General features: G+C 41.3%; 2 protein-coding genes across 3 annotated transcripts in view; both read left to right on the forward strand.

The window, feature by feature from the left end:
- Positions 1–5,314: 5,314 nt before the first annotated feature.
- On the forward strand, positions 5,315–9,804 carry CNGA1 (cyclic nucleotide gated channel subunit alpha 1; the record flags this gene model as incomplete). Its single annotated transcript, XM_082281776.1, has 7 exons — positions 5,315–5,430; positions 5,647–5,709; positions 6,075–6,107; positions 6,204–6,305; positions 7,202–7,309; positions 7,465–7,571; positions 8,387–9,804. 7 exons carry the CDS (start codon positions 5,315–5,317, stop codon positions 9,802–9,804), a joined length of 1,947 nt encoding a protein of 648 aa, XP_082137902.1.
- A 2,869-nt stretch (positions 9,805–12,673) lies between these two features.
- The window catches only part of NFXL1 (nuclear transcription factor, X-box binding like 1), a 58,602-nt gene continuing 46,816 nt past the window's right edge, over positions 12,674–24,459 (forward strand). Inside the window, exons 1-4 of one of the 2 annotated variants that reach the window (XM_082282232.1) lie at positions 12,674–12,947; positions 14,260–14,430; positions 14,765–14,874; positions 16,498–16,631. In XM_082282232.1, coding sequence (XP_082138358.1) covers positions 12,788–12,947; positions 14,260–14,430; positions 14,765–14,874; positions 16,498–16,631 — 575 coding nt within the window. In that variant the 5' untranslated portion in view covers positions 12,674–12,787. The remainder of the gene's footprint in view (positions 12,948–14,259; positions 14,431–14,764; positions 14,875–16,497; positions 16,632–24,459) is intronic. The other variant, XM_082282233.1, reaches the window with a different exon arrangement.

A 24,459-nucleotide genomic window follows, 5' to 3' on the forward strand; every position in this document is an offset into this window, starting at 1 on the left:
CTGACATGTGATACTCAGATTTGGGTTTGTGATTAAATCTATAAACTCAGTCACCTGGGCTGCAAGATTTAAGTTGGTTCCTATGATTGCTAATGACAATTTTTCCTGCTGCCCTTGGTTATAGAAGCAAATGTGTCATAATCCTGGAGTCCCAGGGGCTGGACTGCTTTCCTGAATTCTGCTTGTTGTGAAGCAAAGTTAAAATGTAATTCAGTAATTTTAGCTATGTCTCAATTGTGACAAAGATATAAATTTAATTTAAATATTTACCTCCTTTTGCTGCTTAAAAGCCTTTTTTTTTTTTTTAACCAAAATGGGCCATGTAAAACATTCCAGATTGAAAAATTAATCACTCAAAGTTCAGAGAACATGATTTTCCTCATTCTTATGGTATCCAGCAGTGAAATATGAAAGGTGAGTATGCAAATACCGTCTTTTCTTTTGAAGTATATGCTAGGATCCTCATAGGGCCTTTCTTGGCTCTCTGGCCACTACAGATGCACTCTTGCACATTTCTAATGGAGGATGAATGCATCTACTTAAAACCTTTTGTGAAGTCATAATCCATACTGAAGTTAAAGATCTATTCAGTGTCTTAGAACTTCTTCATCATGGTATTGTCCACTAAAAATGTATCCACAATTCACTTGATTTTTTAAGCATCAAAATATGTTGTGTTATATTATTTAAGAAATTTAAGTAGTTTAAAATATAATTTCATGTTTTTCAGCCATATGGTATACACATTAAAATAAACAGGAAATTTTCATTTATAGTGTTTTATCTATTACAGTGAAAAACTGTTACTACAGTTAAAAAGCATCTGCAATATTAAGAAAACAAATGAGCAGTCAATACCGAATATATAGTTATTTACAATATTTTTTTCTCAGTTTCAAAACAGAGCACACTCCAATATTTGTCACTTCTTGTGCTTGTAGATAGGACTAGTAAGCTTCTGCTCAGGTGAAGGATAATACTGACTGCCACTGCCACTTTCATCTCCCTCTAAATCTCAAAATCCATCACTAGGTTAAGGAAATCCTCCTCTAATAACTATGTCCTTCCTTGGGAATAACACAGAGAACTGCACAGGGGCCTGGCTCTTTGTGAAATCATTCAATAAGGGATTTATTTATGAAATGCTGATTATATGGTGGTTCTGCTTATGTAGTAAGGAAATGTGGCTGATTTAAAGGACTGAGATCTCTATTAGAAGGAGCAGATTGCATTTCCAAGGTAAGCATGCACACTGCTTGTTGAACCTGCTTATTGCAGAACTGTTAAAGACTCTTAGCATGTTAGAAAAGACAGACCATGCTGTAGCATGCTGCAGATTTCGATGCTAATGAAGATTTTTTTGCTGCTTTTTGTAAAGAAAAAGATTAGATCTTTATATGATTCCAAAATCTGTTCTAGGGTATCCTTATTTAAAGCATTTTCTACATGAAAATAATGACTAGAGATATGAATGTAGTGGGCCAATAAGAATGGGAGAAATACGTAAAATAAAAAAGCAGAAGGATAGAAGCTGATCTTCCATTCACCACAATCCTGTTAAAGGTTAATACTGCCTTCATTTTCTTGCAGCCCTAAAAATTTTAATGTATAGTAATTAATATAATTAGTTTTCAGGTCATAATACTTGAAAACTTGGTTGTTTATCATAGTGGTTACATTTAAAAGAATCCAAAGTAGTAAAACAAAACTATTTGTGATGATACAGTAAAAACCATATGGTAGAAATCTAAAAAACCTCTAAAGAAAGCATCTATTACCTTTTGAACTTGCTACCTAAATATGATAACATGAAAATGTGCATCCCAATTTTAAAAAGCAGTGTAACAATTTGTGACAAGTATCAGTTTAAGAAAAAATATGCATGAGTACAGAATTGGAAATGTGATGGTGATACAATTTAGTAAAAAAACCTGAAATGCTTGAAAATGCATTAAGATGAGTCCAGACCCACTGAGTTTAATGCGACATTTTCTACTGTGCCCAGTATGGGGGTTTTGTTACAGAAATGCTGTAACAAGGTAACAACAGTCCCAAAACTAGATTTAATTACTGTGTCCGTCCAACTTACACTGGGCACATGCTGCATTAGCACTTCTGTATCTTAGACTTGGGAACTTAAACCCCTCCCAATTTTCTTTGAGACCAGTGGAATTTGAAGATATTCTTGTGCTACACATCCTGACTAATTGACAAGGAAAATAACGTGGTGCAGCACTCACCTAAGCTTGACATTCAAACTTGGTATTTTGAGACTACAGGGTAGTCAATACTTCAATTTCTATGCCATTTAATGTTTCCAGTGCCTCAGTAATACGAAATGTCCAGTCCTGCCTGAAATGGCAGCTCCTCTTTCCCAGCAAATCCTATGCATGGCTGCCATGGCTGCTTCCCCAGAACACACAGTATCCCACTGTGCTTCCACTTAAAATATGTCGCATTCGAGGTGGGTCACAACACATATATAACATGTATACTGTTATATGGAGACTAACAACTCAAGGCAGTGGCAAAAAGCATCTAATTCTACAAAGCCTCTTTTATACAGTTTCTTGGTACTCGTGCTGTGTCCCCATCAGCTTCTACGTTAACACCCCACAAAACTACTGGTTACTTGCAACTAACACCCATCTAAAACAATCTAAAGCAAATAACAGCCTCCCTGAACCAGCTGTGCTTTCTACATCTGTTGTTTTGGGTTCTTGCTTCTGTTGATGTTAAAACTTCTCACAGGTACAAACCAAATTCTCAAGGGTACAAAGTGATTGTGTCCAAGTCGAGCCCTGTGAAACTCTCAGAGCAGCTTGTTGGTTTCCACAAAAACAGACACCAGCAGAAACAGAGGAATTTGTTTATTTGAAAAAATAAAATCCAATTAACCTGAAAAACCTGGGAATGTAGAGGATATAGACTTTTTCCCCAGCCTTCAGGCTACATGCCCTGGATTGGTGTTATTTTTGGACACATTCTGTTTTAACATACTTAACGTCATCTTTAACATCCAGTACAAGTGCAAATCAATATGTCTGGAGAGCACAAAGATTGTTTTGTTTTGTTTTGTTTTGTTTTGTTTTTTTGTTCTTCAAATAAAAGAAGACTTAAAGAGCAAATGTAAACATGAAAAATGTGTGCCTATGTAGAAATGCTGGAACTGTGAGTCCTAATACGAACTGACTGGATTAGAGCCCACTCTGTTGGAGAAATTTTCTCCCTTGAGATTAATGCATTTGCATTTGTCTGGTGCTGAGTAGGACACAGCTTTATTTTGCACCATTATTTGTGAGGCCCTGTGGAGGATGTAGGTTTAATCAGGATGGAATTTTGTGTGCCAGCATTAGGAGAGCTTTCAGAGCATCTGTAAGCAGATAGAAAGCTACTTAATTCAACCTGGTGTAATGTCAATCTTCACACTTTCAAGCAGTAAGTCAGTGGAAGCTCTAGTATAGCTTTTAGTCTCCTGATGAATCTAACCTGAAGTTTGCCATGTCTCAGAAATTTGTAATATTTTTATATCTATTTATCTTAGACCTGATCCTTGCTGGTAAGCATTTAAAGACTGACCAGCAATATTGGACTACATTTATAACTATTCATGGAATAGCATATCTTAATCTTCAATTTTTATCTTTCTGGTTTGTAGAATGTTATATCTCAGTTGGTCAGAGCATGGTGCTAATAACACCAAGGTTGTGGGTTTGATCCCTGTATGGGCCATTCACTTAAGAGTTGGATTCAATGATCTTTGTGGGTCCCTTCCAAATTAGAATATTCTGTGATTCTGTGATATTGCTGTATTATATTTTGCACCATGTGTCATTCGTGTCTGATGAGTGCTGGAAACATGTATTTCCTCTCCTATTTCCTCTATAGGTGTATTTTTAGTTTCATTGAAAAATAAGGGAATTCAAGTAAGTCTGGCAGAAATACGTCAGCTGTATCATTCTGCTTCTCCTTCGTGATGTGCCAGAATACACTGCTCTAAGACTGATCCATACAGCTTCGACCTCACTTATCAGTGGTACAGACACTCATTTGCCAGTCTGTGGCTTACAGACATCTCTATACTCTGATTTCCCACACGCAGGGAAATTGTTACTGCAGTGGAAAGCATCTGTTTTATAATGCTCTCTAACTGGTCCTGGCAAGACCAGATCACACTGGTAGACAGAATTCATGCCTAAAGAGTTTGCAGTCTCACTGATGCCAAGATATAACTGACAGCACTGCAGGAGTAAGTGGTGAAAAAGGAGAGCAGAAGTTAATTACACCAGTGCTAGAAAATTGTGCAGTGGAATGCACTGTCTTAGCTATAAAACATTTTCAGGTGTTTTTTTCCTTAAGATTAACAGACCAGACATAAAGAGATACTAACAGTTCTATTTAGGTGTTTATACACTACCTGCTATAGGAATAAGGAAACTACTACAATAGTCTTACCCTCTTTTTTGCAGAACCCACTCTTCGGTCTCAACAGACTGTAAGTCTCAGGTATCAGATATATTGAGATTTCCCTGGACCTACAGCCAGGGGATACTTTTTAGTCTGGTTTTCAGGATATCATCTGTGCATGAATCTGTTTATCCATCTTGATACAGTGTTTCAAGTGTTTGGTTCAGAACCAAAAGAAACAGTGGTAGATGTTTCAAACACAATTGTTTAAATATTTTCAACGTATGCGTCAAAACTCAGGAGAAAGACCTAAATTAATGCTTCCCTAAAGATGTGTACAACTTGCCCTTTAGCAGCAGTTGCCTGGTCATTTTCTTGTCTGGTGGGAATGTCATGGGAGACAGGAAACTGCAAATATTCTTGTTGATCTCCAGGAAAGTGCAGAGGGATTCCTTGTGGAACAGGGGCATATGATACCCCAGGACAGTCTGGGCAACCCAGGGCTGCTGCAGAAGAACCCCTGAAGGAGCTCAGGCTGCAGATAGGCCAGAAAGACACCTGGCTGCAGGCAGCCTTGAACAGCCTTGGGAAAAGTTACATGCTGGTCGGCTCCCTCGCTGCTTAGAGGCTGTCCCATGGGAACAGGGCGTGAAGCTTTGTAAAGTAGATCTAAGTGGGTGTAAGTAAACAATGAAGGGGCCACGATGCTCAAAGCGTATCGGTGCTCATATCGTGACTCTGGCTGGTCTCCCCAGCACTCGGAACCCCGCCCCTGCTAAAGGAAAGCAAGGATGTAAAGGATTCATTTTTAGGAAAAAAAGACCCCCTACTTCTTCTGCTTGCGAAATGACTTGATTTTTTTTTAATTCAGCTTTCTCCAATTATCCAAGTTAAGACAAACTTGACCATGAAGGTAGGAGTGATTGAGACCCATCATTCCCATACAATTGTTCCCAGTGTGGTAGTGCATGACACCAGTAAGGACCCTGGATTGATGCACAAAGTGGAAAACAGGTATGTCAAATAATTTAGCGTCAGTTTGGGGTTTTTTTTAAGTTTGATAATTTGCATAGGATTATCTAAGCACAGATACTTGCTATCATATAATTTTCTACACTCTCAGTAATAAACTAAGTTTTAAAGATTATAGTATATTGCTTATTGTAAATATTTAGGAGATTTTTTTTTTTTTAAATTTCAGCTGATATCGTATAACTGTGTTGTTTCATTGTTCCCCAGGCAACAATATCTACCTGGAGTATTTGCATGCTACAATATTAACAATAATAGTAATAAAGATGAGTAAGTATCTTTGCCATTTGATAAAATAACAGTACTACAATTTTGATTGTTAAAGCAGAAATTAATAATTATAATATATATCTAATAGTTTCTTTAGAAACAGTTATGTCATTCAGGTAAGCCCAAAAGAGACTGCATGTACACAACTTCATGCACATCACTTATGATGATCATCCTCATTACCAAAGTTACTGATATTGTACCTATTAATTTAAAATAAAAGTAGTTCTAGGTGTATACAATAAGCAATAAGAAAAATAGCTTTTTGGAAGGTCAAACACCTAAGTATAATGTTATCTAATACATAGATGTTGAAGAAAGGGGATATGTATCCCATGAGCCTGTAATATTTTTCTTTTTCTTAGAGAGGAGAAGAAAAGGAAAAAAGAAAAGAAGAGGTAAGATGAAGAGTAATAATACTACTATTTCTAAGATATTTAGGTTTTTTCTAAATATGTTTAACTTGGTCTTTAACAATGGAAATTATTTCTTAGCAAGCCAGAAAAAAAAAAGGATGGAGAAAGACAAAAGAACAAAGAAAAAAAGGAGAAAAATAAAAATAAAGATAAATTGAAGAAGAAAGAAAATATAGAAGTGTAAGTATTTTTCATTTAGGTCCTGTTATGCTGTATAATAAAACTGCTTTTGATGTAAGAACAAATTCATTCACAGATGTCCTGTAAAGATGTTTATACTCTAGTGAACGAGTGTACAGACTGCTGTTGTTCTCCCTAGAGTAGAGTTGGTTTGACTTAACTTCATATGTGGACAACAGAAACATGCATGCATGGAGGTGATCTGAAAACGTTAATCAAGATGTATCTGCTTTGGATTCTGATTATCTAATATTTCTTGGATAACACACTGCAGCAAATGATGTGCCAGTATAAAGCAATCTCTTCCACACACAAAGGCACCTACAAGCAAGTAAACTCTTCTATGCTCTAAAAGTTGTCACTTTATATTCTGCTTGGTAAATTCATAATTCTCTGGCTAAGGAAGAGAAATCTAAAACAGTGCAGCAGAAACCTGTGTTGTATGATTTCCTATTCTTTGGTTTCTTTATGTAAACTATGCCAATGTTTTGTCTTCTTCAGGGCTAGACTTTTCCCAGTGAGAAAGGCATGATTCGTCTCATAATTTATAATTATTTAAAAATTAGTAGTCACATAATCTCTTTTTTTTTTTTAATGACAAAATCGATTATCAGACAAAAGAGTTATTTGTGTAGAAAAAAAAACTTTAAAATTACATGTGCCACTATAAAGTGAGACTGCCAAGCTAATTTTGCTCAGCAAAATTTAGATTCTAAAGTTTGTGTCTCAAGTCACCAGCTTCATATTTTCCATGCATTTGAGCAAGGAAGTTTAACTTTGATAAAGACCATTTATTTGACAGTAATAATTACTGGAATGCTTCATTCCTCAAAAATTGATATGTGTATTTCAAGTCTCTCATTAAATCTCTTTTTTTCCCCCTGCTTACCACTTAGGAAGAAGAAAGATATTTTCACCATTGATCCAGCAGGAAATATATATTACAACTGGTTGTTTTGCATCACAATGCCTGTCATGTACAACTGGACCATGATTATTGCTAGGTGATGTACTCTTTAATGTACACTATAATGACTACATAGAACTTCTGGAAAATCATAATATCCCTAAATAGATAAAAAAATTCTATTCATCACTGATTCGTGCAAGTACTTAATTTTTGTTTCATGGTAATTTACTTTTGTTTTTTCATATTTAGAGCCTGTTTTGATGAGCTTCAGCATGATTACTTAATGGCATGGTTTATTATTGATTATGTTTCTGATGCCATTTATGTTGCTGATATGTTTGTACGGACAAGGACAGGTAAATATACTCAATTAATTATTGCTTTTTATATATTTATGCCAGGTTTTTTGAAAATCAATATACTACTACTTCTCTTATCTGAATAGCCTTGATGAGGTGCAATAGTGAAAAAAGACATGGAGAGATTTCAGAAAGACTGCAGCCTCACTTTATAAGTAGGAGAAATTCTGATGTAATTCTGATGTATTACTCAAAGGACACATAAAGTTTGAGATATGCAGGTACAAGCTGTTCTGCCTGCAGCTGACTCATCAAGACAAAATAAACATGTGGTGCAGCCAGGTGAGGATCGGGGGTTCTGAAAAAGCAGCACCTAAATCTGGTATGAAGGGGAGATTCAAGTATTTGCTTGATTTTCAAGACCATTGAGCAAGAAAGACATCCTATTAACTTCGACTGCCACTATTTATTTAAAAATATTATCCTAATGGAGTTATTAAGTAGATACACTCAATATAGAACTGAAATTCCTGTGTTAAAATTCTTTCCCCCATTAACTACCCTTCCTATAGCTTGTGGAGGTTTTTTTGGAGGGGAAGGTGGTTTTTTTCAGATGTTCACAATAGTTGAAAAGTGGAGGATAAGAATCAGAACTAGAAATTTTTATCTTTCAAAGCTGTATAGTTTAGCTCAAGCTGAACCATGTAGCACTAAGCTATTTGAAAATAAGAGACTGAATATTAAAAAGTAAGAGAAGTTATGTTCCATATGGAATTTGCACCCAAAATATTTTTCAAAGTAGATTTGGACTGACATTAAACACAACACATTTGAACTTGTAGCATTTTTTATTATCTACAATTTTATTTTAGGTTACCTGGAGCAAGGTCTTTTGGTGAAAGAAGAACAAAAGCTACGAGAGAAATACAAGAAATCTTTTCAATTCAAACTAGATTTTCTGTCAATCGTACCAACTGATCTCTTATACTTTAAGTTAGGATTGAATTACCCAGAATTAAGAATAAACAGACTACTCAGAGTAGCTCGGATGTTTGAATTCTTCCAGAGAACAGAAACCAGGACAAACTACCCAAATATCTTCAGGATCTCTAACCTTGTCATGTACATTGTGATTATTATTCACTGGAATGCCTGTGTGTATTACTCGATCTCAAAAGCCATTGGATTTGGGGCTGACACATGGGTCTACCCCAACACCTCAGATCCTGAATTTGCCCGCCTGACTAGAAAATATGTCTACAGTCTCTACTGGTCAACACTGACCCTGACTACTATTGGTGAAACCCCCCCTCCTGTAAGAGATTCTGAGTATTTCTTTGTGGTTGTTGACTTCTTGGTTGGAGTGCTGATTTTTGCTACCATTGTTGGTAACGTGGGCTCTATGATCTCCAACATGAATGCTGCCAGGGCAGAGTTTCAAGCAAGGATTGATGCTATCAAGCAGTACATGCACTTTCGGAATGTGAGTAAAGACATGGAAAAAAGAGTTATAAAGTGGTTTGACTACCTGTGGACAAACAAAAAGGCTGTGGATGAAAGGGAAGTCTTGAAGTATCTGCCAGATAAACTAAGAGCAGAGATTGCAATCAATGTTCACCTGGAAACGCTAAAAAAGGTTCGGATTTTTGCAGACTGTGAAGCTGGTCTGCTGGTTGAACTGGTTTTGAAACTCCAGCCCCAGGTATACAGTCCTGGAGATTATATTTGCAGAAAAGGAGATATTGGACGAGAGATGTACATTATCAAAGAAGGCAAGCTGGCAGTAGTTGCTGATGATGGAATCACCCAATTTGTGGTTCTAAGTGATGGCAGCTACTTTGGAGAAATCAGCATTCTCAATATCAAGGGTAGCAAAGCTGGCAATCGAAGAACAGCCAATATTAAAAGTATTGGATACTCGGACTTGTTTTGTCTGTCCAAAGACGATCTCATGGAGGCTTTAACAGAGTATCCAGATGCAAAGGCAATGCTGGAAGAAAAAGGCAAGCAAATCCTAATGAAAGATGGCTTGCTGGACATTGAAATTGCAAATTTAGGAAGTGATCCTAAAGATCTGGAAGACAAGGTCGCCTACATGGAACGTGCTATGGACAGGTTACAAACAAAGTTTGCCAGGTTGTTGGCTGAGTATGAAGGTGCACAACAGAAACTGAAAAAGAGACTTACACAAATAGAGAAAATATTGAAGCCAGTTATAGAGGAAGAGTTTGCAGACTTAGAAGAAGCAGATCCATCCACAGATAAACCTGGATTGTCAAAAGCAGAATAAAAACAATGGAAGTTGCCAATAAGACTGAGGGTCAAATCCTGACTGGGGCTGAATACATTAATTTCTAATCTTTATAGTACCTGGCTATTAATTACAAAGAATTATTTGTTGAGACAATGTCACTAATCTCCTACCAGCAGCATGTATTTGGCAGGTTTGCGGCAGAAAAAGAAGAATCAAGAAAGAGAATGGAAGATAACACTTTGCTCTTGCACAAACAGGTGGTATTATCTGCTAATGTGTTATGTACACTGTCATATACTGGCAAATACTGGAAGTTTTGCTGGCTGTTTTAAAATAATTTGTGTCTGCTTATGGAAAGAATGAAAGGTTTGGTAACAATTATATTATTTGAAGTCATTAACCTTTATATTAAATTTGTGTATAAATGAGCACATTTTAATATCTATTGATTAACATGAAATTAATTAAGTATGGGATATTAATGCAGATGAGAGTACTGAAGGCTGTAAGATGTGGAAAATACTATTACTTCATTGGGTCTGCCTTGGCTGATTGCTTGAAATGTATGTGGGCAGTTTGAAATGGTCCTTTTTTCAGGATAATACATGCAAAGGCTGGAATATAGAGAGAAGAAAATACAACTTTTTGCAAGCATCAATATGAAAGATATGGATGGCTCACAATCTAATGTTCTTTCCACAATAATAACAAAAAATATACAAATATACAAATAATACACAAAAATATACAGTAAAGATTGTTCTGTTCCATGTAATCATGTGGCTGCTAACATGAACTATCAAGCTTTGAAGATTTGTAATTAAAAATGTTTATGTCCCTAATGTAACACTGGTTTATGCTGGCAGAGTGCAAGGGCAAGACATGACAGCAACAGGCTAAATTCTTCCTACTGGGTCTTCTGTAGATGCTGTTAGGGGAAGAATATGACTGAAGAGGCTGTTTTTTCCCACTGATAGAGTATTTCTTTCTTCATAACTACTTCTGGGATAGTAAAATCTACAGATTCATATCCATTTTTCAGCTGCTTTAAGATGTATTATCTCCTTGGATTTTCCCCTAATTTATATCTTTTTTTATTGGCAAAAAAATGGTTTGCTTAGTTATGGACTCAGCTGGGTGTTTGCAGATGGGTATTTTCAGTAGAAGTTTATCACAGGCACATAACATGGGATAAGTTTAATGAAAGGGAGAGAAAAAAGGGACTGTAGTGAGAGAATGGGAAATTCTCTATTTAGGCAAATTTGATTATCCTGAGCAATTGAACTGCCACTCTTAAAAAATACATATGTACACGTTACTGTCAATAACATCTCTACACTTGCATTCTCTCCTTAATGAGATGGAGATAACATAAATTGGGTGACTTATAAAGTGCATTCCTTTCTGGCTGTTATATTTTTTATAATGCTGATACTTTCCAGGATGCCTGAGATCTATAAAAAACTCCTGATATACTGCAAGGATGAAATTTTATTAAGTACTTAATGCATAGGATATATACAGAACAACAAGGGTAAATACAAAATGGATGTTCATGCCCTGTTGATCCTGTGTTTTGAATGACAAATTACTTAATTAGTTGATAAGGGGAAAGGGTATGCCATCCTGTCAGTAAAGATTCTATCCTTGTACACAGGAGGAAGGATTATTCTGGCATTTAGCTATATGGTGAGTGTTGAACTTTTCAATCAGCATTCTTCCAGCTCAGGTCTTGAATATAATTTGCAATCTGTATGCCAGCAGCAAACTATCCTATATGGCTAGTAGGCACTTAGGAAGCACTTTTTTCCTTTGTTGAAGTACTTAAGACTTTTTATTAGAGAAATGTATGAGATGATATTTTAATTAAAAAAGGCAGATATCTATTGTTAACAATTTTTTTTATTGATCCTTCAGCCTAAGACATTAATTGTATTCACTACCTGCCTCTTTCTTGAGAATAAAATATTCTTTGATTTTAACCACTTCAAAATAAAACAGAAAACCAAAATTGGCCTCCAGTGGTTTGCTTACTATTTTCAGACTATTTATGGCTGGAAATCTTGTATAACTTAACTTTTATGAGAAGGTATTTGCTGAAATGCAAAGTTTCCTCCTGGCACACGACATAATGTAAGTGCTATAAGGAAATGGCGATAAAATTAAAACTATTTCAACTTGCCTTTATTTGTTAGAACTTAGGAGGCACACAAGTTCCTCAATATATGTTTCTGTGTGCTAAAACTTTCTGGATGTACTTCAGTAAAGTTTCTAAACAGGCTTTGTGGTTTTTCACTCTCAATACTCCAGGAGCTATGAAGTTATAGGAGTTACAGGAGCTATGAAGAAAATGTCTGCAAGAGCCGCATGCTGCTGAAGCGGCTGCCAGGAATTTACTCTAGAGACAAGGAGGCTCGGGGGGACCTTACCGCTCCCTACAACTACCCGAAGGGAGGCGGCAGTGAGCGGGGGCCGGTGTCTCCTCCTAAACAATAAGAGACAGGACGAGAAGAAATGGCCTCAAGTTGCGCCAGGAGAGGTTAGATTTGGGTATTAGGAAAAATTTCAACCGAAACGGTTGTCAAGCACTGGAACAGGCTGCCCAGGGAAGTGGTGGAGGCACCATCCCTTGAGGAATTTGAAAGCCGTATAGATGTGGCACTTGGGGACATGGTTCAATGGTGGACGTGGCAGCGCTGGGTTAACGGTTGGACTGGGTGATCTCACACCTTCTCCAAGCCGGAGCACTCCGTGACCCAGGCACAGAGCCACAGCCCCGGCTCCGAACCCGGCCGCCTGAGGCGGTGCCCGGCGCCGGCCCGCCCGCCGCGCGGGGAGCGCTGGGAGCTGTAGTCGCGCTGCCGCGGGAGCACCGGCGGCGCCGCCGCTTCCACCGCCGGGCGGAGCGGCCAGGCCGGGCTGGGCCGGCCGGAGCGCTCCCCGCGGGGCGACTGTGCCAGCGGGGAGGAGGCGGAGGGTCTGGTCCTGCCGCTGTCCTTCGCTCTCTGGCGGGGGACAAATGGAGGCTCCGTGGCGCCAGGGCGGCCGGGGCCGGGGCCGCCCCAGGCCCGGGGACGAGCTCGCCGCCCGCTCTGGGGCGGCCGCCCGGCCTCCGGCCCCGAGGGGCCGCGGCGGTGCCCGCGCTGCGGCAGCGGGGACCATCGGCGAGAGGGCCAGCGGTGAGTGTCGCGTCCTGCCCTCTACCCGTGCTGCCGGGCCCCGGACTGGAGAGCCGGCGGTGGCCCGGAGCTCCTGCAGGTGGCCAGGTCGGGGCCGTCCCAGGCGTCGCGGGCAAGGGAGGCTGGCGGGCCCTGGCCCCGCTCCCGCGCTGCTTGGCGGTGGCGAGCCGGTGTTCGCCATGTGCCGTATCGTGCCTGCAGCTTCCTGCCGGGGAGGGACGCGGAGGCCCCAGGCAGTGGCCAGGAGAGAGGGGCTAAGCAGTTGCCAGGGTGCACAGGGTGCACGGTCTTCTTGGAGCAGAAGAGTAAAGTGTGAAGTAATGGATGAAACATCTGTTCCTTAGCACGGTTGGAAACAGCCAGGGGAGTTGCTCGGTAGAAACATCGTATGGTGCGCTGGTCAGGGACACACTTTCCTCCCGTCTGGGAAAGGTGCGGGCTTTCGGTGCACGCGGCAGCTGTGACTGCAAGTTCATCCTCGGGAAATTTACCAGAGAAGTGCCAAAGACAGAGCTCTTTTAAGTGGCGGTATAGTTTCTTAAGAAGAGCCTTAAAACTAAACTTGACGAAACCCCTGTAAATATATTGGGTCTAGTAGGCTAATAAGGAAAGCTAGCGATCTCCTGAAGACCTTTGTGTCTCCATCATATTTTGTCTTAAAGGTACTTTAGTTTATTGCGAACTCTGTTTTTTGTTCCTCCAAGTGAGAACCTGTCTCTATTTCACATACAGTAACTTAAAATAAGGTTACATTAAAAACCCACTCACTTTTAATGTTGCTAACTGTGAAATAGCATGAACACACTATTGCAATAAAGAGTTGTTGAATTTGAGGGAGATCAGTGAAAGTCATAATTTAAGAAATACCAAATGCTGGAGAAATACCTGTATGGTATCTGCATATTATAACAACTGTAAATTTTTTATAAACAAACTGCGTGTTTTGGTTTTTTCTTCCTCATGTTATGACAGTTGTGTTTGTGTGGGATGTGTGGGGGTATTTTTAAGTATCCTTTTCATAAAGCAGCATTATAGTTGCATATATTCTGGTACGTTTGGTTGGATTTGTCAGCAGTAATTGACAGATTTTGACAGATAATTCCTGCTGTGAATTTTATGATAATGCACAGTAAAGAAGTAAATACAATTTATCTCTTGTATGGTATTGAAAATGTAGTGATGTAATACTCTTAAAAATATAAAATCAGCAAACTCTGTAAATAAAAGGACAATTGAAAGTATGTAGAACTGAGTGTGGTGTTTACAGTTAACTGCCATGGTATTAATCATCATTGGTATTTTCTCTTAATAGAATTATCTTCACTGAAGAAATTTGATGAAATTAAGAAGGCTAATCAGGCTGCAGCAAAAAAGCTAGTTGAAGACCAATTAAGCTCCTCATCTGAAGATGATGATGAAGATGCTGAAGTAAAACAAGGGAAGATTTTGGACAAAACATTTACCATTTACACCAGTCAAACTGGTAATGGTTTTTCATTTATTGACTTTTATTTTGGTATGAAAGCATAAACAATGCAGTATCACTGTGTATTAGAATTTTTCTGTAACTGGAAGGAAGGCACTCTATCATGATGTCTTACATTAAAAGTATTTTTTCCCAGCAGTGCATGCTGGCTGTACTTCTTGTCTTTTCATGCAGAAGCAGTGGTATAGTTTTAAACTGTCTTAAGTGTGGCTTTTTGAATAATACATGAATGGCTTTATTCAGAGAAAAAATACTTTTGCAGCAGTCTCAACATGTACAGAATAACAGATCAAACATTACTGATTGCTTTAAAAATCTTTATACATTAAAGATGGAGATGCAAGTGAACTGGAACGTACGAGACAGTACATGAATGAGGCTTTCCAGTCAGGGGCTATGACTTGTCTCATCTGCATCGCTTCAGTTAAAAGGAACCAAGCTGTAAGTACTTTACAGTAACCTTTTAGAACAAAACAAATGTAACTGAATAACTTGTATTATATTATTGAGGTTATTCTTGGGATTGAAAGCTTTAAAATGGTAAGAGTACTAAATGCAATATTTAGCATCTTTGGATTTTGAAACACTGGAAGACATAAGTGGTTATATGTGTAGCTTGTAATTGGAATATGTCTTTTGTTGTCATATGTTTGTTATAGTGTAAAATAGCTATTTTTAAGTTTAGGGTAGTAGTGTGTGGCAAAAGATAAGTGCTTGAATGCCAGTGCTTGCAATTGTGTATTCAATAAGCTATGGAGTAGCAAATCAAAATATGAAATACCAGGAAGTTAAGATATATTATTGTTAGATTTACAGCAGGGAAGCTAAGATAAACTTTGCTGCCCTCAATGCTGATCAGGTGAAAGGGAAGTGTGTGTGTCAGAGAAGTTTGTCCTATTTCATATAGGTACATTTTATGTGGGAGAGATTTCAGGACAAATATTTTTTCTTTCTGTTAGAGTTACTTGAATCAAAAACATGTTTGCAACTGTATGTTTAACATTAAAAAGAAAAGAAGTGTAGAAAATATTTTAATTTCTTATGCTAGATATGCACAGACTACAAGTACCTGATGAAACTGTAGTCAGTAACTTCTTTCTAAAAAGAAATATTTTTTATATTTTTTATGAATTCTTAAGATATTTAATCCATATTCTTTCAGACCTTAATGAATATGTTTAGCTTGACTTTTGACATTCTATGGCTCTTGATAGAGTTAGTCTTATCTCAGCAGAAGTGAGATGATTTGGTAACTTGGAAGTCTTCTTTTATAACTCAGTGGTTTGCTAATTGTCTTGAATCTTTATAATTTCAGCCAAGTCTGTTTGTTTACATAATATCTCCTGCTTGGCTTTAGTTTTGGGAAGTTAGTTACCATAGTTCTAGCAACTTATGTCGTTGACACTGTCCTCTGTAAGTTAATGGGGAAAGTCTGTATTTTCACAGTATTGTTTCATAACATTGTCTTAAGTTATTAAAAAAAAATTAAAGTTAAAATTTTCTTCTGCACTTTTCTTACCAAATTGTTATAGGTTTGGGTAAAGCCAAAGTCATCTTTATGGTGCCAGGTGGTGCAATAAGGGACAGTGGCACAAACTGGGCCTTGGGAGGTGCAGATTGGATACTAGGAAGGTAGTATGACACCTGGAGTAGCTTGCTCAGGATGGTTGTGGAGTCCCCATCCCTCAGGACTTTCCAGCTTTGCTAGGCAAAGCTGTGTCTGAACGGAGCTAAGCTGGCAATAGTCCTGCTTTGGGCATCAGTTTGTGCTACACGACCTCCAACAGTGTGTTGAAATCAACATTTCTCTGATTATCGGAGTATTTTGGGCTCCATTAGCCTTGGCAAAAACTTCCCATGGGAGTCAGAAAAAAAAAATTATGGGTCTGAATCTATAACAGTAAAACTGCCTGTATTGATCTAACAATGGGTATAACCTATCTTTGAAAAACCATTTTTAAAGGGAAAAATAGCAAGCTTATCGTTTTTTAGATATTATGGATGTTCATCAATGGAAACAGAAACCTCATTTAAAGCAATTGACACTTGATGTCTGCTCTTTAGGTCTGGAGCTGTTGTGGATGCTTTTGTATATTTCATCTGGTGTGTATCCAAAAGTGGGCCAAGGACAGCCTTTTTCTTGTATCTTCTCCTTTGACGGATGATGATTTTGGGAAGAAAGATTATCCCTGGCCATGGTGAGCTCCTCATGGTACATTTACAAAGTTACTTCTGTTGGGAAGATCATGCAAATTGGTGTTACTTTAGAAGGAATGGTACTTGTAAATGATGTGCACAACAAAAACAAAGAGTTTAGAAGACTGACTTTTCTATTGATTTTTAAAAATATTTGTATGTTTTTGTTAATATGATTCAGAAAAATTTCTCAGGGATATTAAAACCTTGTTGCATCAAATTGTTTTAACCTCTGAGAAGGTAACTTATCTGTCATGTGTCTCAGCTTATGACATTTATTTCTGAATGGCTTTACATATTTTTCACTTTCAAAGTTGGCACCATGAAATAAGTTTAAAAAAAATTGTCAAATAGCAAGATGTAGGGATTTATTCTTTATTTTTTTAGTCTCAGTATAATCCAAACATTAAATCAGGTCTTGTAGTTTTACTTGAGGTGGTATAAAGAAGAAGGTAATAATGTGACTGCAAGAATAAAATTTTCTAAGCAGGTTTGCTTAGGAAATAAAGTGTCAGTTGTTGGCTGGCAGCATCTCAAGTTTTAATGCTTCTTCTACTATGAACTCGTTTTGTGTTTAAACTTATTGTTTATAGTGAAGAAAATTCCAGGCAAATGGTACTTTATTTTACATTTGAAGGCATGCTAAAGCTATGCTATCACTATTGAGAAATGGTTCACAGTCTGTAACGTATTATATCAAGGCAAATTGATGTTTTATTTGATGAAAGTGAGTGCATAGGACTCTCAAAGTCCCTGTTCTTCTGTGAGGGGGACCTTCTTTTCTGTGGTCTTTTTCCAGTGTAGCCAGAAATGCAAACTATTTTGTTTCTCCTTCCTTGTGTTGCCTCCCTTGTCCATAGAAATGCAAACTATTTTGTTTCTCCTTCCTTGTGTTGCCTCCCTTGTCCATGGCTTGCAGGGGGCCTGTTGGGCCTGTGGCACTTTATAAGTTCCAGACCTCTAGTCTCTATACCTTTAGCAATAATATATGTTTTAACTTCTGTCAACAAGGGTAAAAAATGAAGGTTTACATCTTGAATCTAAAGTCTTTCAGATAAAATTTTAATTATTACGCATAGTTTTAATAGTGTTACTAAACTTTGTTTTATGTGGCTAATAGACTGCTACTAATAAACCCCTGGTTTTTAATCCCTTTGTTTTTCAATTGGTACTATTTGAGTAGGTTAACTGTTGCATTCTTTTAGATTCTTTTGCTGGGCTGAATTTTTATCTATGTATATTCTTAGAGAAAAGAAATTGCATTGACAAGACAATTCCGTAGATATAATAATGAATGTATTGTAAAATCTGACATATAGAAAGACCTTTATTCTTTGTTACTGTATATTGTTATTATTTGTTACAGTAGTTGTAAAAATGTTAATTGGTAGCATTGAAACAGTCTTGGGAAGGTGTACTAGTTTGAAAACAAACCAGTGGGAGGCACCAAGTCAGAATAACAATTTAATGGGGAAGTTTAAAGAAAAGGAAAGAAAAAAAACAACTAAAAGAAAACACTGGTTCAAACTGACAGAGTCAAGATACAACCTGAGTCCCTGTTAGGCAGGGTGGTGGTAGCAGTCTGCTAGAATTATGGCTGCAGTCCTCTGAAGCGGTGATCCTGTAGAAAAGGGTCTGCTCTTCCTCAGAAGGTCCGGTGGCTGTGTAGCTCCTGTCCTCTGGAAATCCAGTGGAAAGGTCCCCTCTCTGGTTTTCAACCTCAGCTTATATCCACGCTGGGATGCTTGGTTCCTCCCTCTGGGTGGAGCATCTCACAATGGGGTAATGAGTCATAAGGCCAGGTGTTGATTGGGCTCATTAACAGATGATAGTCCAGAGGGAGTTATCTATGAGTCATGCGGCAGGACAATGATGGGCCATTAACAGCAAGATAGTCTGGGGGGAGGAGGCAAGGAAACACTGCCCCACCTGATTTCAACGGCTGATGGGGATGGTAATAGAATACACTGCAACCCAGGACATTATCCACCCCTTATTCTATTACCACCTACATCATCCCAAATCAATACCTTCTTTAAACTCTACACATACATATGTGTGTATATATATATATATATATATATATATACACACAATGAAACCCTACGCACCGTTCTCACCTAAGATTAGGTCTCCTTGCGGTACACAATGGGTTTCCCCATCTTTTTGCATTACCCACCAAGTGCAACCAGGTCCTTGAGCAAAGACAATCCCACGGATGGGTTTGCCTTTGCCTGAGGTGGGATTGATCCAAACAGTCTTTCCTAAAATACCCCTCAGGTGTACCGCAGGGACTCTATCTCCATCCACTGTGTGCAAGGGTTCAGACTCGGCGGGACCAGCTCGATTGATGGACCCTCGGGTATTGACCATCCAGGTGGCCTTTGCTAAGTTCACTTCCCAATTTTTGAAGGTCCCCCCACCAAGTGCCTTTAGGGTGGTTTTAAGTAGTCCATTGCAGCGTTCAACTTTTCCGGCAGCTGGTGCATGATAAGGAATATGATATATCCATTCAATACCATGTTCTCTGGCCCAGGTGTTGATGAGGCTGTTCTTAAAATGAGTCCCGTTGTCCGACTCGATCCTGTCAGGGGTGCCATGTCTCCACAGGACTTGCTTTTCCAGGCCCAGGATGGTGTTCCGGGCTGTAGCATGAGGCACAGGGTAGGTCTCCAGCCATCCAGTTGTTGCTTCAACCATGGTCAACACGTAGCGCTTGCCTTGGCGGGTTTGGGGAAGGGTGATGTAATCAACCTGCCAGGCTTCCCCATACCTGTACTTTGACCATCGTCCACCGTACCACAGAGGCTTCACCCGCTTGGCCTGTTTGATTGCAGCACAGGTCTCACAACTGTGGATGACCTGTGAGATGCTGTCCATGGAAAGGTCCACCCCTCGGTCACGGGCCCATCGGTATGTTGCATCTCTCCCCTGATGACCAGAGGCATCATGGGCCCAACGAGCTAGGAATAATTCTCCCTTGTGCTGCCAGTCCAGATCCACCTGAGATACTTTCACCTTAGCAGCTCGGTCCACCTGCTCGTTGTTGCGATGCTCTTCATTAGCCCGACTCTTGGGTACGTGCGCATCCACGTGTCGAACCTTCACGGTCAGCTTCTCTACTCGGGTGGCGATGTCCTGCCAAATCTCAGCGGCCCAGATGGGTTTCCCTCTGCGCTGCCAGTTGGCCTTTCTCCAGCGATCCAGCCATCCCCACAGAGCATTAGCTACCATCCACGAGTCGGTGTAGAGATAGAGCCTCGGCCACTTCTCTCGTTCAGCAATATCCAAAGCCAGCTGGACGGCTTTAAGCTCTGCAACCTGACTCGATCCACCTTGTCCCTCGGTAGCTTGTGCAACTCGTCGTGTGGGGCTCCATACTGCAGCTTTCCACTTTCGGTTAGCGCCTACAATTCGGCAGGAACCATCAGTGAAGAGGGCATAACGTCTTTCAGTCTCCGGTAGCTCATTATATGGTGGGGCTTCCTCAGCACGAGTCACTTGCTCTTCCTCTTCTTCAGAAGATAATCCAAAAGTCTCACCTTCAGGCCAGTTTGTTATAATTTCTAGAATCCCAGGGCGATTCGGGTTTCCAATACGGGCACGCTGTGTGATGAGGGCGATCCATTTGCTCCATGTGGTGTCGGTGGCGTGATGCGTGGAAGGAACCTTTCCCTTGAACATCCAACCCAGCACCGGTAGTCGGGGTGCCAGAAGCAACTGTGCTTCAGTGCCAATTACCTCAGAGGCAGCTTGGACTCCTTCATAGGCTGCCAAGATTTCCTTCTCTGTGGGAGTGTAGTTGGCTTCAGACCCTCTGTAGCTTCGGCTCCAGAATCCCAGTGGTCGGCCACGAGTCTCACCAGGCACCTTCTGCCAGAGGCTCCAGGACAGACCATTGTTCCCGGCTGCAGAGTAGAGCACGTTCTTCACCTCTGGTCCTGTCCTGACTGGGCCAAGGGCTACCGCATGAGCGATTTCCTGCTTGATCTGGGCGAAGGCTTGCTGCTGTTCAGAGCCCCAGTGGAAATCGTTCTTCTTGCGGGTAACCAGGTAGAGAGGACTCACGATCTGGCTGTACTCGGGAATGTGCATCCTCCAGAAACCTATGGCGCCTAGGAAAGCTTGTGTTTCCTTCTTGTTGGTCGGTGGAGACATCGCAGTGATCTTATTGATGACCTCAGTGGGAATCTGACGCCGTCCATCTTGCCACTTTACTCCCAGGAACTGGATCTCTTGAGCAGGTCCCTTGACTTTGCTCCTTTTGATGGCAAAGCCAGCTTCCAGGAGAATCTGGATGATTTTCTCTCCTTTCTCAAACACTTCCTTTGCTGTGTTTCCCCACACAATGATGTCATCGATGTATTGCAGATGTTCTGGAGCCTCACCCTTTTCCAATGCAGTCTGGATCAGTCCGTGGCAAATGGTGGGACTGTGCTTCCACCCCTGGGGCAGTCGATTCCAGGTGTATTGCACACCCTTCCAGGTAAAAGCAAACTGGGGCCTGCATTCTGCTGCCAAAGGAATGGAGAAGAAGGCATTGGCAATGTCAATAGTAGAGTACCACTTCGCTGCTTTGGACTCCAGCTCGTACTGAAGTTCCAACATGTCCGGCACAGCGGCGCTCAATGGTGGCGTGACCTCATTCAGGCCACGGTAATCCACCGTCAGCCTCCATTCTCCACTGGACTTACGCACTGGCCATATAGGGCTGTTGAAAGGTGAATGGGCCTTGCTGACCACCCCTTGGCTCTCCAGTTTGCGAATCATCTCATGGATGGGAACCACAGAGTCTCTGTCGGTGCGGTATTGCCGACGGTGCACTGTTGCTGTGGCGATTGGCACCTGTTGTTCTTCAACTCTCAGCAGTCCCACAGCAGAGGGGTCATCTGAGAGGCCAGGCAGTGTACTCAGTTGTCTGATATCTTCTGTCTCCACAGCGGCTATCCCAAAAGCCCAACGATGTCCTTTTGGGTCCTTGAAATACCCATTTCTGAGATAGTCTATGCCGAGAATGCACGGGGCCTCCGGGCCAGTCACGATGGGGTGTTTCTGCCACTCATTCCCAGTTAAACTCACTTCAGCTTCCAGTACAGTCAGCTGCTGGGATCCTCCTGTCACTCCGGAAATAGAAATGGGTTCTGCTCCCACATACCTTGATGGCATCAGAGTACATTGAGCACCGGTGTCAACCAAAGCCGTGTATTTTTGTGGGTCAGATGTGCCAGGCCATCGGACCCACACAGTCCAAAAGACCCGATTCTCCCTTTCCTCTACCTGGCTAGAGGCAGGGCCCCTCTATTCCTGGTCATGTTGCATGTTGCTCCCTTCCGGTGAATACGTTCCTGAGGTCCCTTCAAGAGGATCGGTCATATTATCATTCCGGTACCGTCTGGAGTTCTGTGTGCGAGAGACCGGAGCAATATTGACTCTAGATGCGCTTCTTGTGGTAGTTGTCCCTCTTTTTAGTTCACGTACCCGAGCTGCTAAGGAGGAGGTGGGTTTTCCATCCCACTTACTCATGTCTTCTCCATGTTCCTGAAGGAAAAACCAGAGGTTACCTCGTGGGGTGTATCCTCTCTCCCTGGTTGGGGGACGCCGGCTCCTAATGGCAGAGACTCTTGTTGGTTCTGGCGAGATCGGGTAAATCTCTTTCTTAAGTTCCTTTTTCAGTTTCTGATGGCCTTCTTCAATCAAGCTCCGGACTTGCTCAGCCAAAAGACTTGTTTCCACGGATGAGACATGGGTGCGAAACGGGGCTGTGACGGTGTCCTCGTAAATCCTCAGCTTGTTCACCAAGACGCCCACCCTGTCCTCGCCTTCCCTCCATTGCAGCGTTGCCAGGTAACGGGAGTATATCTCTGGTCCAAGGCGTGCGAACCTCAACCACATCTGTGACGTGCACTGGACACCATCTGGGCTCTTAGGAAATCTCTCGTCTTCTGAGAAAATGATCTCCAGCACAGCCAATTCCCTCAGGCACCGGATACCTTGTTCCATTGTGCTCCATTTCCCTTGGTGCACCTGGAGGTCTTCTTTACAAAGGTACCTGTCCCTTACACTTGTAAGCAGTCGCCGCCAGAGGCTGAGAGCTTCTTGGGTTCTCCCGATCCCCTGGTCAATGACCACATCCCGGGACAGAGATCCCAGCTGCCTGGCCTCACTTCCATCCAGAATGGTGTCATTGGCTGCAGCGTCCCAGATGCGGAGCAGCCAGGTCAGGATAGACTCGTTTGTCTGGCGGGTGAATTCCCTCCGCAGGTCACGCAGCTCACCCAGGGATAGCGACCGAGTGATGATCTCTGGCTCTGCCTCTTCTGCTGGGTGCGAAGGTCCTGCTGCATCCTCGTCAGTCACAATGCGGGCTGATTTGCTTTTTGATTTCTTCTTCTGAACGGGGGCAACTGCAATTGGTTTAGGCTGTTCTGGTTCGGTGACGGTTTGCATGGGGACACTGAGAGTGCTTTTGGTTCCCTTCTCCTCGGTGTCAGTCTGCGTGGACATGGACGCTGTTGTCTTGCATCTGGGTCCTTTCTCCTCGGTGTCAGTCTGCGTAGACATGGACGCTGTTGCTTTGCATTTGGTTCCCTTCTCCTCGGTGTCAGTCTGCGTAGACATGGACGCCGTTGTCTTGCATCTGAGTTCTTTCTCCTCGGTGACAGTCTGAGTAGACATGGACGCTGTTGCTTTGCATTTGGTTCCTTTCTCCTCTGTGTCAGTCTGCGTAGGCATGATGTTTGTTGCTCTGCTCTTTTTCCCTCCCTCATCCTGAGGATGCTGTGCCATGGCTCTGATCCTAAGCATGGTGTACATGGTGCAGGCTGTACAGAGAAGACAAAGCAGAACTGACAGCAAGTTTATGCCGTCTTTGACATCCAGAGGGAATTCAATATTTTCAAAAACTGCTGTGCCTGGCCTGAAAGGCTGGAAGAAACCACTCTCTACTCCTCCCACCAGGGGCTGGGTGCGATTGTTGAGGAGATCCCAGACATAGGAGCCCAGACTAGGACAGCCAAACAAAACTGAGTATATACTCCGAATGGTATTCATCGCCTCGCAGGTTATCATGCTGTAGACATAATAAACCATTAAAGCAATTCTCATACCATTCCCTGGTTTTAACAGGAGTAATACTACAGGCAGGTAGTTCCCCATGTGAGGAAAAATATAGAGAGCAAGATACAGTACCCACGTAGACAAGCTGAGCACCATGGTGAATAGGTTTCTGTTAACACAAAATTGTAATTCTGACTTTCTCTCAGAGCTGCCCCACGTTGGGCGCCAAATTATGTACTAGTTTGAAAACAAACCAGTGGGAGGCACCAAGTCAGAATAACAATTTAATGGGGAAGTTTAAAGAAAAGGAAAGAAAAAAAACAACTAAAAGAAAACACTGGTTCAAACTGACAGAGTCAAGATACAACCTGAGTCCCTGTTAGGCAGGGTGGTGGTAGCAGTCTGCTAGAATTATGGCTGCAGTCCTCTGAAGCGGTGATCCTGTAGAAAAGGGTCTGCTCTTCCTCAGAAGGTCCGGTGGCTGTGTAGCTCCTGTCCTCTGGAAATCCAGTGGAAAGGTCCCCTCTCTGGTTTTCAACCTCAGCTTATATCCACGCTGGGATGCTTGGTTCCTCCCTCTGGGTGGAGCATCTCACAATGGGGTAATGAGTCATAAGGCCAGGTGTTGATTGGGCTCATTAACAGATGATAGTCCAGAGGGAGTTATCTATGAGTCATGCGGCAGGACAATGATGGGCCATTAACAGCAAGATAGTCTGGGGGGAGGAGGCAAGGAAACACTGCCCCACCTGATTTCAACGGCTGATGGGGATG

Source organism: Coloeus monedula, assembly GCF_965178545.1.
Source record: "Coloeus monedula genome assembly, chromosome: 5".
Lineage (NCBI taxonomy): Eukaryota > Metazoa > Chordata > Aves > Passeriformes > Corvidae > Coloeus > Coloeus monedula.